This window comes from Pyrgilauda ruficollis, unplaced genomic scaffold (genome assembly GCF_017590135.1).
Source record: "Pyrgilauda ruficollis isolate IOZ18807 unplaced genomic scaffold, ASM1759013v1 scaffold88, whole genome shotgun sequence".
Classification (NCBI taxonomy): Eukaryota; Metazoa; Chordata; class Aves; order Passeriformes; family Passeridae; genus Pyrgilauda; species Pyrgilauda ruficollis.
The window spans coordinates 27,539-41,243 of record NW_024530821.1 but is presented as its reverse complement, the minus strand read 5'-3'; the positions used below and the strand labels follow the sequence as shown (position 1 = coordinate 41,243).

The 13,705-nt window shown below is 66.5% G+C and overlaps 2 protein-coding genes across 3 annotated transcripts in view; both read left to right on the top strand.

Annotated features, from left to right (window-relative positions):
- The first annotated feature begins 2,519 nt into the window (after nt 1-2,519).
- On the top strand, nt 2,520-6,390 carry PCGF1 (polycomb group ring finger 1). Of its 2 annotated transcripts, none has more exons than XM_041488151.1 (9): nt 2,520-2,871; nt 3,715-3,820; nt 3,904-4,056; nt 4,922-4,993; nt 5,082-5,190; nt 5,295-5,328; nt 5,450-5,533; nt 5,606-5,686; nt 6,235-6,382. In XM_041488151.1, exons 1-9 carry the CDS (start codon nt 2,776-2,778, stop codon nt 6,280-6,282), a joined length of 783 nt encoding a protein of 260 aa, XP_041344085.1. In that variant the 5' UTR covers nt 2,520-2,775; the 3' UTR covers nt 6,283-6,382. The 2 variants fall into 2 exon arrangements, with proteins under 2 accessions (XP_041344085.1, XP_041344084.1); XM_041488150.1 differs by having other exon boundaries at nt 2,521-2,871; nt 5,447-5,533; nt 6,235-6,390.
- A 2,552-nt stretch (nt 6,391-8,942) lies between these two features.
- Nucleotides 8,943-13,705, top strand: part of LBX2 (ladybird homeobox 2) — a 12,598-nt gene continuing 7,835 nt past the window's right edge. Inside the window, exon 1 of the mRNA XM_041488143.1 lies at nt 8,943-9,166. Within this exon, the coding sequence (XP_041344077.1) occupies nt 8,943-9,166 (224 nt within the window). The remainder of the gene's footprint in view (nt 9,167-13,705) is intronic.

Genomic DNA, 13,705 nt, shown 5'->3' with positions numbered 1-13,705 from the left:
GGGGCTGTGGGAGCGGGGGGCACACACAGCCCCCACCCCTCGGGCTGCAGCTTCAGCCCCTCTGGTCAGTGGGAGCAGTGCCCAGGAGCCACGGGACACATGGCTGGGCACACCGGTCCCCTCTGCCACGCCGGGTGCCCTCAGGGTACCCCACACCCGCCTCCCCAGGGTCTGACACCAGCCGGGGGCTTTTGGGGGGGTCTGCCCGGCCCCAGTGCTGCCCGTCCTGGTGGGCTGGTGCCCGTAGGGGGGCCAGAGTGTGCCGGTGGCTGGTGGCCGCTGACAGCCACGTCGCTCAGGGCCTCGTTATCGAAGGTTAATTGGATTCTGCAGATGTACTCGGTGCATTAGGCAGGAGCTCAGTCCATGAGCACCCAGCCCCCGCTGCCCTGTAGGGACCCCTACCCACCTCAGAGGGATTAATGGGGGACCCCTATCCACCCTGGGAGACCCTGCCCCATTTAACAGGGACCCCTGTGTGCCCTGGGGGTCCCCTGCCTTCCTTGGGGGGGGGTCCCTATTCACCCGAATAGAGGGGAGCTAACGCTGCTGCCGGCACCACTGCGGCCATGAGCGTGTCCAGCCCCAGCCCAGCCCCGCTCAGCCCCAGCGAGGGGTCCGGCCGGGAAAGCGCCCGGCAGCGCTTCCCAGAAGGAGCCGCCCCGGCCGTGCCGCGGAAATGGAGCTGAATATCTGAGCAGGGCTGAGCTAAAAGCCTCGGCCCCGCAGCCCCGCGCAGCCCCGGCGGCTCCCGCCATCAATTATTAACGGCGAGATGGATCCGCGGCCTCGCGCGTGCCCGCCCGGCGGGGGCGGCTCCGGGAGTACCGGCTGCCCGGTACCAGCCCCGGGACGGGCTCTCCGCCCTCGGTCCCGCGGGGCCCACGCCAGAGCTACCCATGGAGCCCGCTCCTCGCCCGGCCGGGACTCGCGGTGCCGGTGCCGTTGTCGGGTGCGGTACCGGTGCCGGTTCTCCTCACGGCGGCGGCAGAAAGCGATGCTGCCCCGCCGTGGGGCCGCACTGGCCCCGCTGTGACCCCCGCCCCTCCCCGGATGGCTCCTGGCAGGTACAGATGGGACCGGACCCTCCCCAGCCGGGGGTCACCGGCCCCGCCGCGCTCTCGCCTCCCCGGAGGCGCGGGCAGGGGGTGGGCGGGCGGCGGGGCGGGGGCTGGTCCGGAGCCTCTGCCCGCCGGCGCCCCGGCACCGGGAGGGGCTCGTGTTGCTCCCGGTGGAGTCCCGGGGTTCGGCCACACACCGTGCGCCACACCGGACGAGGAGCTGGCATCGGGGTCACCGGGGCTCGGCCGGTGCCAGGCTTAGACACTCCGGTGGGGCAGCACGGACAGCTCGACTGGACTGGGCACACTGAGGGGTGGAGTAAGTGCTGTGACCCGTATCCGGGACCGGGACCAGGACCTGGACCGGGGCCAGCATCAAGACCAGGACCAGGACCATGACGATGACGCATCCAGGAGCCCCAAACCCGCACCGTCAGTCCCTGGCCGAGGCAGCCCGAGCGGAGCCGGTGCCGGAGCAGGGCTGGCAGCGCGGCTGTGTGCCAGGAGCTCCATGCTGGGGTGGGGGTGCCAGCCCCTGCTCGGGGGTCCCGCCGTGTTCCCCGCCCGCTCCCACTCCCTGGCACGGACCAGCCTTCCCCGCCGTCCGCTCTGGGGTCCGGGGGGGTGGCACAGTCCGTGAGGAGCCGTGGGGGGCTCTGAGGGGCCGTGGGGAACTCGGCTCGGCTCCGCATTAGCGCGGCCGCTGCTTCCCCTGAGCCAAACCTTCATTAGCGTGGCTCCGGCTGCGCCGGGTGGGGCCGCGGGCTGCTCCGCTGGCACCCCGAGCTGCAGCACCCAGCACCCCAAAGTGCAGCAACCCGACACCCCAAACTGCAGCACCCAGCACCCCGAACTGCAGCACCCAGCACCCCAAACTGCAGCACCCCGGCACCCGACACCCCGAACTGCCAGCACTTCAACCCTGCTACCACCCCAACGCCGGCCGCCCCAAACATCAGCACCAACAGCAGCGCGACACCCCAAACTGTACCACGCTGGTACCCCAGCGACACCCCAGCACCCCAACCCTGCCTGAACCCCGGCACCTCGAAGTGCCCCGTACCCCCAACTGCCAGGGCAAACACCCCGACCCTGCCGGTGCCTCTGCATCCCTGAGCCCAGCCCTGCCCTCGCTGCCGCCTTTCACCCTGTGCCCACGTCGGGACACCGCGATGTCCCCTCCCGAATCCCCCCAGACCGCCTGAGCCCCCCCAGATCTCCCGCACCTCACGTCCCCCCCTAACCCCCCTCAGACCCCCTCAGATCCTCTCAGACCCCTGAGTCCCCCTCAGGCCCCCGGTTCCCTCCCGTGCCCCCCCTCGCCCTTCCCGTTCCCCCGCGTTGCTCTGCTGCCCTCAGGCGGCGCTCCGCAGCACCACGCGCGCGCAGAGCCCTCTCTGATTGGCGGCCGCTGCTGTCCGTCAAGAGAGCGCCCTCCCGCTATTGGCCAGTGGCGGGAACGCCCTGCCTTAAACACGGCGGGTCCGGTGGCGGCGGCTCCCGGCGGGTCCCTCTCACGGACGAGGTCGGGAGGTCTCGGGATCCCGGGCCTCTCCCCGTGGGTCGTGGGGAAGGATCACCACAGGGCCGAGCTTGCGCTGGCCGCCGCGACTCAAGACGCGCGAGGCACGCTAGGAGTTGTAGTCCCGCCGCTCGCCGCGGCCCCGCCCCGAACACGGAAGTGCGCGAGGCCACAGGCGGAGGCGGCTCTAAGATGGCGTCGCCTCCTCAGGGGGGCCCGATGGCCATCGCCATGCGGCTGCGGAACCAGCTCCAGGCCGTTTACAAGATGGACCCGCTGCGGAACGAGGCGAGCGGCCGTACCGGGAGGGCGGGAGGCACCGGGAGGAGGCGGTGGCGGCGGCACCGGGGGCCAGCTCGGGAGGGGACGGGAGGTGCCGCGGCGGCGCCGCTGGGGGGCGCTGTGAGACCGAGGGGCGGTGCGGGAAGGCGGGGCTAAGGGAAGGGGGCGTGGCCAAGGGCCGGGGCTGGCACGGGGCTGGGGGTGTCCCCGGACCCCCAAAATCCCATTTTCTGACATAATAAGGCAAAGCAGGGCATCCCGCCCCCTTAAAATCTCATTTTCTAGTGTAGTAATGGGATGTTTGGCCAGCCTCTTTGGGGACCCCCCCCCATTGCGTGTGGTCAGTCCTGTTTTCTGGCATGTTAAGGCGATACAGGGGGTGCAGCACCCCAAAATCCTGTGTTCTGCCATAATACTGGAAGACAGAAGGCACAGCCTCCCCACATCCTGTTTTCTGACTTAATAAGAGAAAACAAGAAGAGTGCCCCCCCAGAGTCCCATTTTCTGGCATGTTAAAGTAAGACAGTGAGGCCAAGCTCTCAAAATCCCATTTTCTGATGTAATAATGGAAGACGGGGGACAATCCCTACAAAATCCCGTTTTCTGACACATTTTAGCAAGACGAGGGTGTCCAGCCCCTCAGAATCTGTTTTCCAGCATATTAAAGCAAAACAAGAGGTACAACTCCCCAAAAACCCCTTTTTTTACTATGTTAAAGGAATGGCAGGAGAAGCTCCTTGGGCTAAGGGGTTCCAGGTGAAGGATGAGAGGGGTCTCGGGGGTCTCCAGGTGACAGGTGGGGGTGGTCTTGGCATGCTGCAGTGAGGTGACAGTGAGGTGTCCCCGCAGGAGGAGGTGAAGGTGAAGATGAAGGAGCTCAACGAGCACATCGTGTGTTTCCTGTGCGCCGGGTACTTCATCGACGCCACCACCATCACCGAGTGCCTGCACACCTGTGAGTGTCCCCACCTGGCTGGGGGGCTTGGGGGGGCTGTGGGGGCGCAGTCCCACCCCTCCCACACCTGTCCTTGTCCCCAGTCTGCAAGAGCTGCATCGTGAAGTACCTGCAGACCAGCAAGTACTGCCCCATGTGCAACACCAAGATCCACGAGACGCAGCCGCTGCTCAACCTCAAACTGGACAGGGTCATGCAGGACATCGTCTACAAGCTGGTGCCTGGCCTGCAGCACAGTAAGGGGACATGGGGGAGCTCAGGGGACATGCATGGTTTTGTTGGAGGGTCCCAGGACAAGGGAAGAGACAAGAATTTTGACTCCGTGTTTCAGAAGGCTGATTTATTATATTAGGATATATATTAAAAATGCTATACTAAAAACTATACTAAGAAGAATAGAGAGAAAAGGCCTGTCAGAAGGCTGGAAAGGACAGGAGAGGAATGATAACAAAAGCTCCTGACTCTCAGTCTGAGCCAGCTCACTGTGATTGGCCATTAATTAGAAACAACCAACATGCACCAATCACAGATGCACCTATGCATGGTTTTGTTGGAGGGTCCCAGGACAAGGGAAGAGACAAGAATTTTGACTCCGTGTTTCAGAAGGCTGATTTATTATATTAGGATATATATTAAAAATGCTATACTAAAAACTATACTAAGAAGAATAGAGAGAAAAGGCCTGTCAGAAGGCTGGAAAGGACAGGAGAGGAATGATAACAAAAGCTCCTGACTCTCAGTCTGAGCCAGCTCACTGTGATTGGCCATTAATTAGAAACAACCAACATGCACCAATCACAGATGCACCTGTTGCATTCTACAGCAGCAGACAATTATTGTTTACATTTCCTTCACGAGGTTCCTCAGCTTCTCAGGAGAAAAATCCTGGCAGAAGGATTTTTCAGAAAATATCGTGGCTACAGCCATGGCCTGCAGCACAGTGTGGGGGACATGGGGACAGGAATGGGGATATGGACAGGGAGGGAAAGAGGCATGGGGACAGGGTGTGTGGCAAGGGCTTGGTGCAGTGGAGGGAGGGAGGACAGCACCCTCAGGGGCAGCTGGGCCCAGGTGTGACCCTGAGCCACTTGTCCCCTGCAGGTGAGGAGAAGCGGATCCGGGAGTTCTACCAGTCCCGAGGCCTGGACCGTGTGACACAGCCCAGCGGTGACGGTGGGACAGGGGGGCACGGGGGGCAGCCAGCTGCGTGCTGGGGGGTGTCGGGGGCACAGGGGGCTGACGGTGCCACCTGTGTCCCCAGACACGGTGGGGGGTGACCCCATGGGGCTCCCCTACAGCACCTTTGACCACTCGCGCGCCCACTATTTCCGCTACGACGAGCACGTCTCGCTCTGCCTGGAGAAACTGAGGTGAGTCCCCGCTCAGTGGGGTGGGGAGGGGACACAGGGGACACTGGGCATGACCCCCAACCCGTGAGATCCTGGACACATGTCCCTTTCTCTTCCTGCCACAGCTCGAGCAAGGACAAGAGTAAGGCCATGCTGCAGGTGAGTGGGGATCCCTGCAGACCTCAGCCTGACCCCCAGCTGTCACCCTGGCCCTGGCAGGGGTGTGTGGGGTCCCTGGAGACCCCCACAGCCCCCCAACCCTCTCTGTCCCTCACAGCAGAAATACGTGAGGTGCTCGGTGCGGGCACAGATCCGACACCTGCGGAGGGTCCTGTGCCACCGGCTGGGGCTGTCCCTGCAGCACGTGAGTGGGGGTCCGGGGGGGTCCCAGCCCCCAGGGGTGTCCTGGCCCCACTGATGCAGCCCCCCTGTGCAGGTGCAGATCCTGTTTGACAACGAGCCCCTCCCCGACCACATGACGATGAAGCAGCTCTGGCTCTCACGCTGGTTTGGCAAGGTGTGCATCCATCATGGGGGGTGGCAGCCTCTGATTTTGGGGTTCACCCCACGGGGGGGGTGGTGGGGTGACCCTCTGGGTGTGGTTCAGGGCAGTGTGGAGTTGGGGGATTGAGGATCTTTAATGTCAGTGGCTGCAGTGGTGATCTGGGGGGTCCCTGGCCCTTGCATGGGTCAGGCAATGGGGGGGTCCCCAAAGAGGTTGGCCAAATTTGGGGTGCAGCCCCAGGGGGGAGTCCCTGGGCTGGGATTGGGGTCCCTGTACCAGGGGATTTCCGGGCTGGGGTTTGAGGTCTCTGCCCCAAGGGGATCTTGGGCTGGGGTTTGGGGGCGTTGAGGTTTGGGATCCCTGCCCTAGGAGGGAGTTCTGGGCTGGGGTTTGGGGTCATGGGCTGGGATGGGGGGTCCCTGTCTGTGGGGGGTTCCCTGGGCTGGGATTTGGAGTCCCTGCCCTGGGGGCAGTCCCTGGGCTGGGATCTGGGGTCTCTGCCCCAAGGGGGGGGTCCTTGGCTGGAATCCCCCAGCCCTGACCCCCCCCTTGCCCCACAGCCTGCGCCCCTCCTGCTGCACTACAGCATCAAGGACAAGAGGAGGTAGGGGTGGGGGGTGGGCACTGCCCCCCAGTGCAGCCCTGCTCCCGCCCCCCACCCCCATAACTTATACCCCTCTTTGAATTTATTTTTGGAATAAAATTGTGGAAAAGCCTCCTTGAGTCCCTGCTTTGTCGGGGGGGTTGGGGGCTGCTGTGGGGGTCTCAGGAGGATCCCCTCTGCTCCAGCAGCTCCAGGAGCTGGGGGGCTGCATGTGGGGACTCAGTGACCCCCGGATGGGCTGCACCCATGGGGGGCTGAGTCATGGGGGGCTGGGGGTGCACTGCGGGCAGTGGGGCTGTGCAGCCCCCCCAGTCCCCGTTCCCCCGCAGCACCGGGGGTCTCGCAGCCCCTCAGCTCCGCGCAGCCGTGCGGGCACTCCCCACATCGATCCCGTCTCGGTCCCGTCACGGCTGCCTGGCGCGTGTCCGGCCCCCCCGCCCCCCATAATGAGCCTTAATAAAGTCATCGGCCCTTTGATTGCCGCGGGAACCCCGCAGCCCCCCCGCCCCGCGCGGCCCTAATTAGCCCGGGACAATATTCCGCCATCTGGAGCCTCCCGCGGCAGCCACCGGCACAGCTGCGGGCGGGGGGTCCCGGCGGCGGGGGTGTCCCTGGGGTGGGGCCGGGACCCACGGCCGCGGGCAGAACAGGTGCCGGATCCCGGGGAACGCGGCTCCGGAGGGCTCAAAGCCCCCCGGTGCTGACCCCGCTCCGTTCCCCCGGCGCGGTGCTGCCGGTACCGGGCTGTACCGGGCGGCTGTCGGGGGTCTCCCCTCCACGCTCGCTCCCCGACCCGCGTGTCCCATCCTGTGGTGGGCACGGTCCAGGACCCCCGGGGATGGATGTGGCACCGGGTGTGCCTTGGCCCATCCTTCATGCCCGGCCCCGCACTGAGCTCGGCGCTCGGTCCCCGCGCCGGAACCCCCGCGCCGCCGCCGGGGGATCCGGTTACGGCCCGGCCCGGCCCAGCTGTCGGCCATCGCTCACCGGGCGGGGGGCGGCGGGGCTCGCCTGCCCAAAGCCCCCGCAAGGACGAAGGGAAACGCGGGGGCTGCGAGGCCATCCGGGCATGGGGATCCCAGCGGGGCTGGGTGGGCGGAATGGGGGCTCCAAATGAGGCTGGAGCGGTGGGGTGCAGGATTAGGGTCCCAGCCGGAGAGGGAGGGGCGGGGTTGTGGAGTGGGGGTCCCAAACAGGACTGGAGGAGCAGGATGGGGGGCTCAGTAGGGCTGGAGCGCTTGGGGTGCAAGGTGGGAGTCCCGAGCACAGACAGAGGGTTTGGGGTACGGGTTGGGTGTCCCAGACAGGGCTGGAGGTGTGGGGGAGCAGGATGGGTGCTCTAAACGGGGCCGCAGGGATTGGGGTGCAAGTCCGGGGTCCCAGCCGAGGCTGGAAGGGTGGGGGTGCAGGATGGGGGTCCCAAATGGGATCAGAAGGATGGGTGGGGGATCTTAAGTCAGGATGCAGGGCTGGAGGTGAGGGACAGAGATCCCAGCTGGCACCGGAGGGCTGTGGGTGCAGTGTGGGAGTGCCAACCAGGCTGGAGGAGTGGAGGAGCAGGATGGGGATCCCAAACAGGGCTGGGGATCCCAAACGGGGGCTGCCTGTGGGGGAGTGGGCGTGTAGGTGGATGGACGGACAGAGGGACAGACGGATGGATGGATGGATGGATGGATGCTGGGGGTAGCGAGGCGGGGGGTGTCCCTGTGTCTGTCAATCAGCGCTGGCCCCGGAGGAGCCTAATTCAAACCAACTGCGGGGCTGACGTTGGTAAATGAGCCCCCCGCCCACGGCCTGGCCCCAGCGCCCACGGGGAGGGGGGAGATGAGGGCCGGGGGATGCAGCGGGGCAGGGGCAGGTACGGGGGGATGTTCCCGTACCCCCCAGGCGCGGTCAAGCTGAAGACACTTTGATGTCCCCCCGGCCCGTCATGCTCCGAGGGGGCTAATGGCCCCCGGCCTGGGGGTAGCGAGGCGGGGGCTGTCCCTGTGTCTGTCAGCAGCGGCTCTGGCAGCCAGTTACAGACGGCAGAGCAGGAAGCCCCCCACGCCCCCCCGCTAATGGCCCCCGGCTCCAGCCCGGCAGAGAGGGAAACCTGAGCCCCCATCCCCCTGTCCTTAACCTGGGGGGCTCTCGGGCGTCCCCAGCTCTGCCCGAGAGGATCTGGGCGCGGCACGGACCCACGTGAGCAGGGGGACGGGACCCTTAAGGGCGCTTTGGCTCTGTGGGACCCCCAGGAGTCCCACTGGGGATGGTGGCACCCCCAGCCTGGAGGGTCCCAGGGCTCGGATGCGGGGTGAGAGGTGAAGGGACCCACCCGTGGTGTCGCAGGGATGTGCCAGGGGGCTACAGGAACAGTACTGCGGGGGGGGGAGGGGGTCTTTGAGAGGGACCCCTAAAAGAGACTGCTCAAGCCCTGCAGCTCCTGTGCCTTTGGGGGGCACTGGGGGCACAGCACAGCCCGGGCAGGGGGGCACAGCCTCACCCCTCCCTCCTATGCCAGTGTTCCCAAGCGCTGCCCCCTCCAAATCCCCCCCCCCCCCCACCCCTGCCCCTCACTGCGGCTCATCTCCAGCCCCCTCCAAAGACCCCCAAAACTCACCAGCCCCATGGACTCTCACTCTGGGGGTCCCGCTCACCCCCAGCCGCTGCTCTGCCCGGGGGATGGGCACAGGCGGGGGACCCCGGGCTGCTGAGCCCCCCGGCTGTGCGGGACCCCCCGGCTGCACCGTCCCCACCATGTTCCGGCAGCAGCGGCCCCGCGCAGCCGTGACAGAGACAGATGAGCCCCGGCACCCCCGCACCCCACTGCCGGCTGAGGGGCCATGCCCGGCGTCCTGGAACGTGGTGGGCACTGGCATGGGCACCGTGGGGACACGTGTGGCACGGTATTGCCCCGCATCCTGACCTGCCACCCCAGGGCACCCATGGCAACACACAGCCATCCCCCCCTGCGGTGCCCATGCCATGCCATGCCATGCCATGCCATGCTATCCCCTCCATGCCCAGCGGCAGGCGGCTGTCACGACGGGAATGAGCTGTCACGATAGGAATGAGCTGTCACGATAGGAATGAGCTGTCACGACGGGAATGAGCCGCCGCCCCAGCGCGGGGACATTCCCTGTAACGAAGCGCCGGGATGAGGCTGATGAGAAAATCCAAACGCAATTTAATTCCTGTCACCGCCTGAGCGGCTCTAAATGACGCCAGGGCGTTCTGACGGGCCCACGCTGAGCCCCCCGCCCCAGCCCACCCCACATCATCCCCTCCTCACCCCCGCTGCCCTCCCCCTCCGGGCCCGTGCTTCCTGCCCGCTTCCTGAGGATGTGGGCACCGGCACTGGCACCGGGATGCCCGCCGGCGTGGGAAGGGGGGCACCTTCCTGCGGACAGAGGGGTCATGGCAGGGCCTGGGAAAGTGCCGCCCCCGGGACCCCCCACCCCCCGCAGCCACCTGGAGGAGCCCCGGGATGCTCGGAGCAGCCGCGCGGGTGATGGCAGCACTTGTGGCACCGTGGTGCCACCGGCATCCCCGCACTGCCCGCGACCCTGCAGGGGCAGCCCCAGCTGCTGGGGGCTGACAGGGCCAATGTCACCAGCGAAAAGGCCACCGAGCACGGGCAGCCCCCGCTGGCACGGGTGCCGGGGCGGTGGGGCCGTGGGAGCGGGCTCAGGGCACCTCTTCACGTCTCCCGGTTTGTTTTGGCCGCCGGAGTTTCCTCCAAGCCTTTGTCTGGAGGCTGCAGCCCCCCCGCGCCCCCTGCACGGGCGGGGGGATGCGCCGTGGGCCCGCCGGCCCGACACGGCCACACCGGGACCGGCGGCGGGGGAGGGCCGGGAGGAGGCGCCGGTGGCTGCGGGTCTGCCACGGGCTGGGGTGGGACGTGGGATGTGGGATGTGGGATATGGGATGGGGGATATGGGATATGGAATGGGGGATATGGGATATGGGATTTGGGATATGGGATATGGGATATGGGAGAGGGGATATGGGATGTGGGATATGGGATATGGGATGGGATGTGGGATATGGGATATGGGAGAGGGGATAAGGGATATGGGGTATGGGATATGGGATATGGGATGTGGGACATGGGATATGGGACATGGGATGGGATATGGGATGTGGGATATGGGATAGGGGATGTGGGATATGGGATATGGGATTTGGGATACAGGATATGGGAAATGGGATGTGGGATATGGGATTTGGGATATGGAATATGGGATGAGACACGGGATGGGATATGTGACAAGGGATGGGATATGGGATGGGATATGGGACATGGGATATAACATAGGATGGGACATGGAATGGGACATGGGATGTGGCATGGAGTGCACAGGGGACACACACATGGGGTACCAATGGGCATAGAGGGCAGGTGTGGGTGCCCTCGGGGGGTGCCAGCCTGCTCCCAAGGGCCTGTGGTTTGGGTGCTGCTGCCCCAACTGGAGGGATGCTGATGCCGTGTGTGTCACAGCAAGGGTGCCACAGTGCCAGTGCCAGTGCCACCCCCTGGTGTGGGTCCTGGTGCTGTGGCATGGCTCCCAGGGCTGTAGCGTGGATGCCATGATGTGTGTCCCAATGCCATGTGGGTCTCAGTGCCATGACGTGGATGCCAGTGCCACAATGTGGGACCTGGTGCCACAAAGTGGATATCAGTGCCATAGTGTGGGTGTCAGTGCCACGGTGTGGGTTCCAGTGCCACAGTGTGGGTGTCAGAGTCACAGTGTGGGTGTCAGTACCATGGTGTGGATGCCAGTGCCACCTCCCCAGTGCCCCGTGTGTCCCAGTGTGGGTTCCAGTGCCACCTCCCCAGTGCCCCGTGTGTCCCGGTGTGGTGGCACTCGCCATCCCGCCATTGTTCCACCCTTTGAAGTCGCTGTTTCCTGGCGGGTTTGTCCCGGCCCGCCTGTGCCGGTGCTTCCCAGCCATAAATCACCCAGCACAGGGGCTCAACACCCGCGTGCCCACGGCCACAGCCTGGCAAGGGGTGCCCACCGAGCCCACCTTCACCTGGGACCTGCCAGGGCAGGGCAAGGACTCCCTGGAGCCCCGTGGTACCGTCAGCATGGACATCACAGTGGTCCCTTCCTCGTGGACCTCCCATCCCCCCTGACTCCCCATGGTATAACGGGGTGTGGATAACGCCGGGATGAGGATTTGGGGCCAATCACAGCAAGACTGGAAGTGCCCACGACAGCCCAGCCCATGTGCCAGGGCTCAGGACGGTCCCTGCGCTCCTGTCTGGCTGCCCCCAGCGCCCCGAGGCTTCCGTCCGGGCCCAGCGCTGACGGCACGGCCGTTCCCTCCGCTATTCCCAGCATTTCCTGGGGTTTATTGTCTTTCCCTCGCTGTCCCACCTTCCTCGCAGGAAACCCTTCGTCCCACGGGGCTGGCGGCTCCGTTACCAGCAGGACGGCACTCCCGGCCCCCTCCCCATGGGCAGGGATACAGCCGGTGTCCCGGGAGCTGCTCAAACCCCAAACCCTGCTCAGAGCCCGGTACCGGGGGGTACCACGCAGCTCTGAGCTCCCATCACGGCCGTGCCGGTGTCGATACCGGGGTCCCAGGGCTGAGAAGAGGTTGGGGACTGTCCCCAGAGCCGGTCTCCAACCGGGGGGGGCGTGTTCTGCTACGGCTGTCGCCCACCGGTCCCCTGATCCCTAAAACAATTTGGGTGCGTTATTGCAACGCCGCGTCTCCGTCTGCCGGATAATTGCATGTGATCCCGGCAGGGAGGGGCCGTGCCGCCATCATCCCGCCGCTCTGACGGCGACACCGGGCTCCCGCCGCGGGACAGGGGCTGGACAGAAGTGGGGGAGCCCAGCAGGACAAGGGGGTGCTCCTGGAGGGGTGAAGAGGGGTGTGCTCCCTCCCCATCCCCGTCTCATCCCATCCCCATCCCCATCCCTGTGTCCGTTCCATCCCCATTGCATCCCCACCTCATCCTCATCCATCCTCCCGCTCTTCCTGCACCCCCCGGACCCCCACACCCCCCCCCGGGGCCTCGGGCGGCGAATTCCAAAGGGCACCCGGGAAGATTAATGGCGGGGCCGGGGCCGGGGCCGGGGCTGGGCCGGCCGGTAACCGGATCGCCCCGCGGGAGCAGGAATGCGCCGCTGACCCCGCCGTGCCCGCCTCGCCGCGAGGGTCCCGCCACGCGGGGTCACCACGGGCTCGGTCACCACGGGCACCGCGCAGCCCCTGCCCCAGCCAGGGACATCCCGCTGTCCCCAAACCCGATGGGGCTCTGTCCCCGCGTCCCCAAACCCAGAGACACGTCCTGGGGACACAGGGACAGGCAGTGTCCCCGAGGTCTCTGTGATGGGGTGACACACTCATCACGCTTCCCGCTCCGGGGTGGGTGACACGTGTCACCCCCCTGCCCACATCCAGAGGATGCCACGTGCCACCTTCCTCCACCCACAGCAAGATGGGCACCGGGGCTCCATCTCCCTCTTCTCGCCCCATCCTTGGGGGATCAGAGACCCCTCCTCCAGCCCCCCGGCAATGGGGACACCCGGTGGTGCCGTGCCGTGCCGAGCCGTGCCGTGCAGCCGCGGGGGCCGTGGGGGCGGCAGGCGGCGGGCGCGGAGCAGCTGTCGGGTCTAAAGTTACGGTGGCGGCTGGGGGCGGGGAGCGAGGCCCGGAGCGGGACAGGGTCCCCGCGGCGGTGTCCTCTCTCGGGGTCCCCATATTGTCCCACCCCGAAGGTCCCGCGGGGCGCAGGGCCGGACCCCGCCGGGCGGGGAGGATGCAGGACAGACCGGGGCTAAGAATAGCGCTGGGGTGGGAACGGGAGGAAGGATGGGGCTTCCTCTGCGACGCCTCTTCTTCCTCCTACCCGGCTCTGCCAGGCAGCACGTGTGACACGGGGACACTCCGAGTGCCACCTGCCCCCCCCCGCCCCCCCCGCGCTGTCCCCCTGTGTGACAGCCCCTGCCATGGGCAGTGTCCCCCGGAGCACCCACCGTGCCCGCGGCCCCAACGAGTGCCACCCCCAGCGTTCCCCGCCGCTGTCACCCCCCGCTGCTGTCAGGCCCCATCACCGCTGTCACCCCCCGCCGCCGCCGCCGCGTTTCGTTGCACTTCACTTTTTAATTAACCTCGGGGCGCTGCCTCGCCGGGGTTAATGGCAGCGGTGACCCGCGCGGCCATCGATCCCCCGAGCCCTGCGCCGCGCTCGCAGCGACGGACGGGCCCCCTCGGGGTCCTGCGGGATGACAGGGGCGTGTGCCCCCCCCTCCCCTTCAATCCTACGCATGGCAGAGTCCCGCAGGACCCCCGGGGTGCCCCCACTCTGCTGCCAGCGCTGTGGGCACGCATTGCTCGAGGTGTCCCCAGCCAGGTTTGGGGTGGTCCCGTAGTGGCGGTGGTGCCACGTTCCCCCCCCCCCCCCCCCCCCCCTGGCGGCCCCCCCC

What these genes read in the sequence shown, in the direction of transcription:
- PCGF1 (XM_041488150.1), top strand. Translation starts at nt 2,776, where the DNA reads ATGGCGTCGCCTCCTCAGGGGGGCCCGATGGCCATCGCCATGCGGCTG. An exon ending in GACACAGCCCAGCGGTGACG is followed by an intron (nt 4,994 to 5,081) that starts GTGGGACAGGGG and finishes CTGTGTCCCCAG; the next exon opens with ACACGGTGGGGGGTGACCCC. An exon ending in AGAGTAAGGCCATGCTGCAG is followed by an intron (nt 5,329 to 5,446) that starts GTGAGTGGGGAT and finishes TGTCCCTCACAG; the next exon opens with CAGAAATACGTGAGGTGCTC.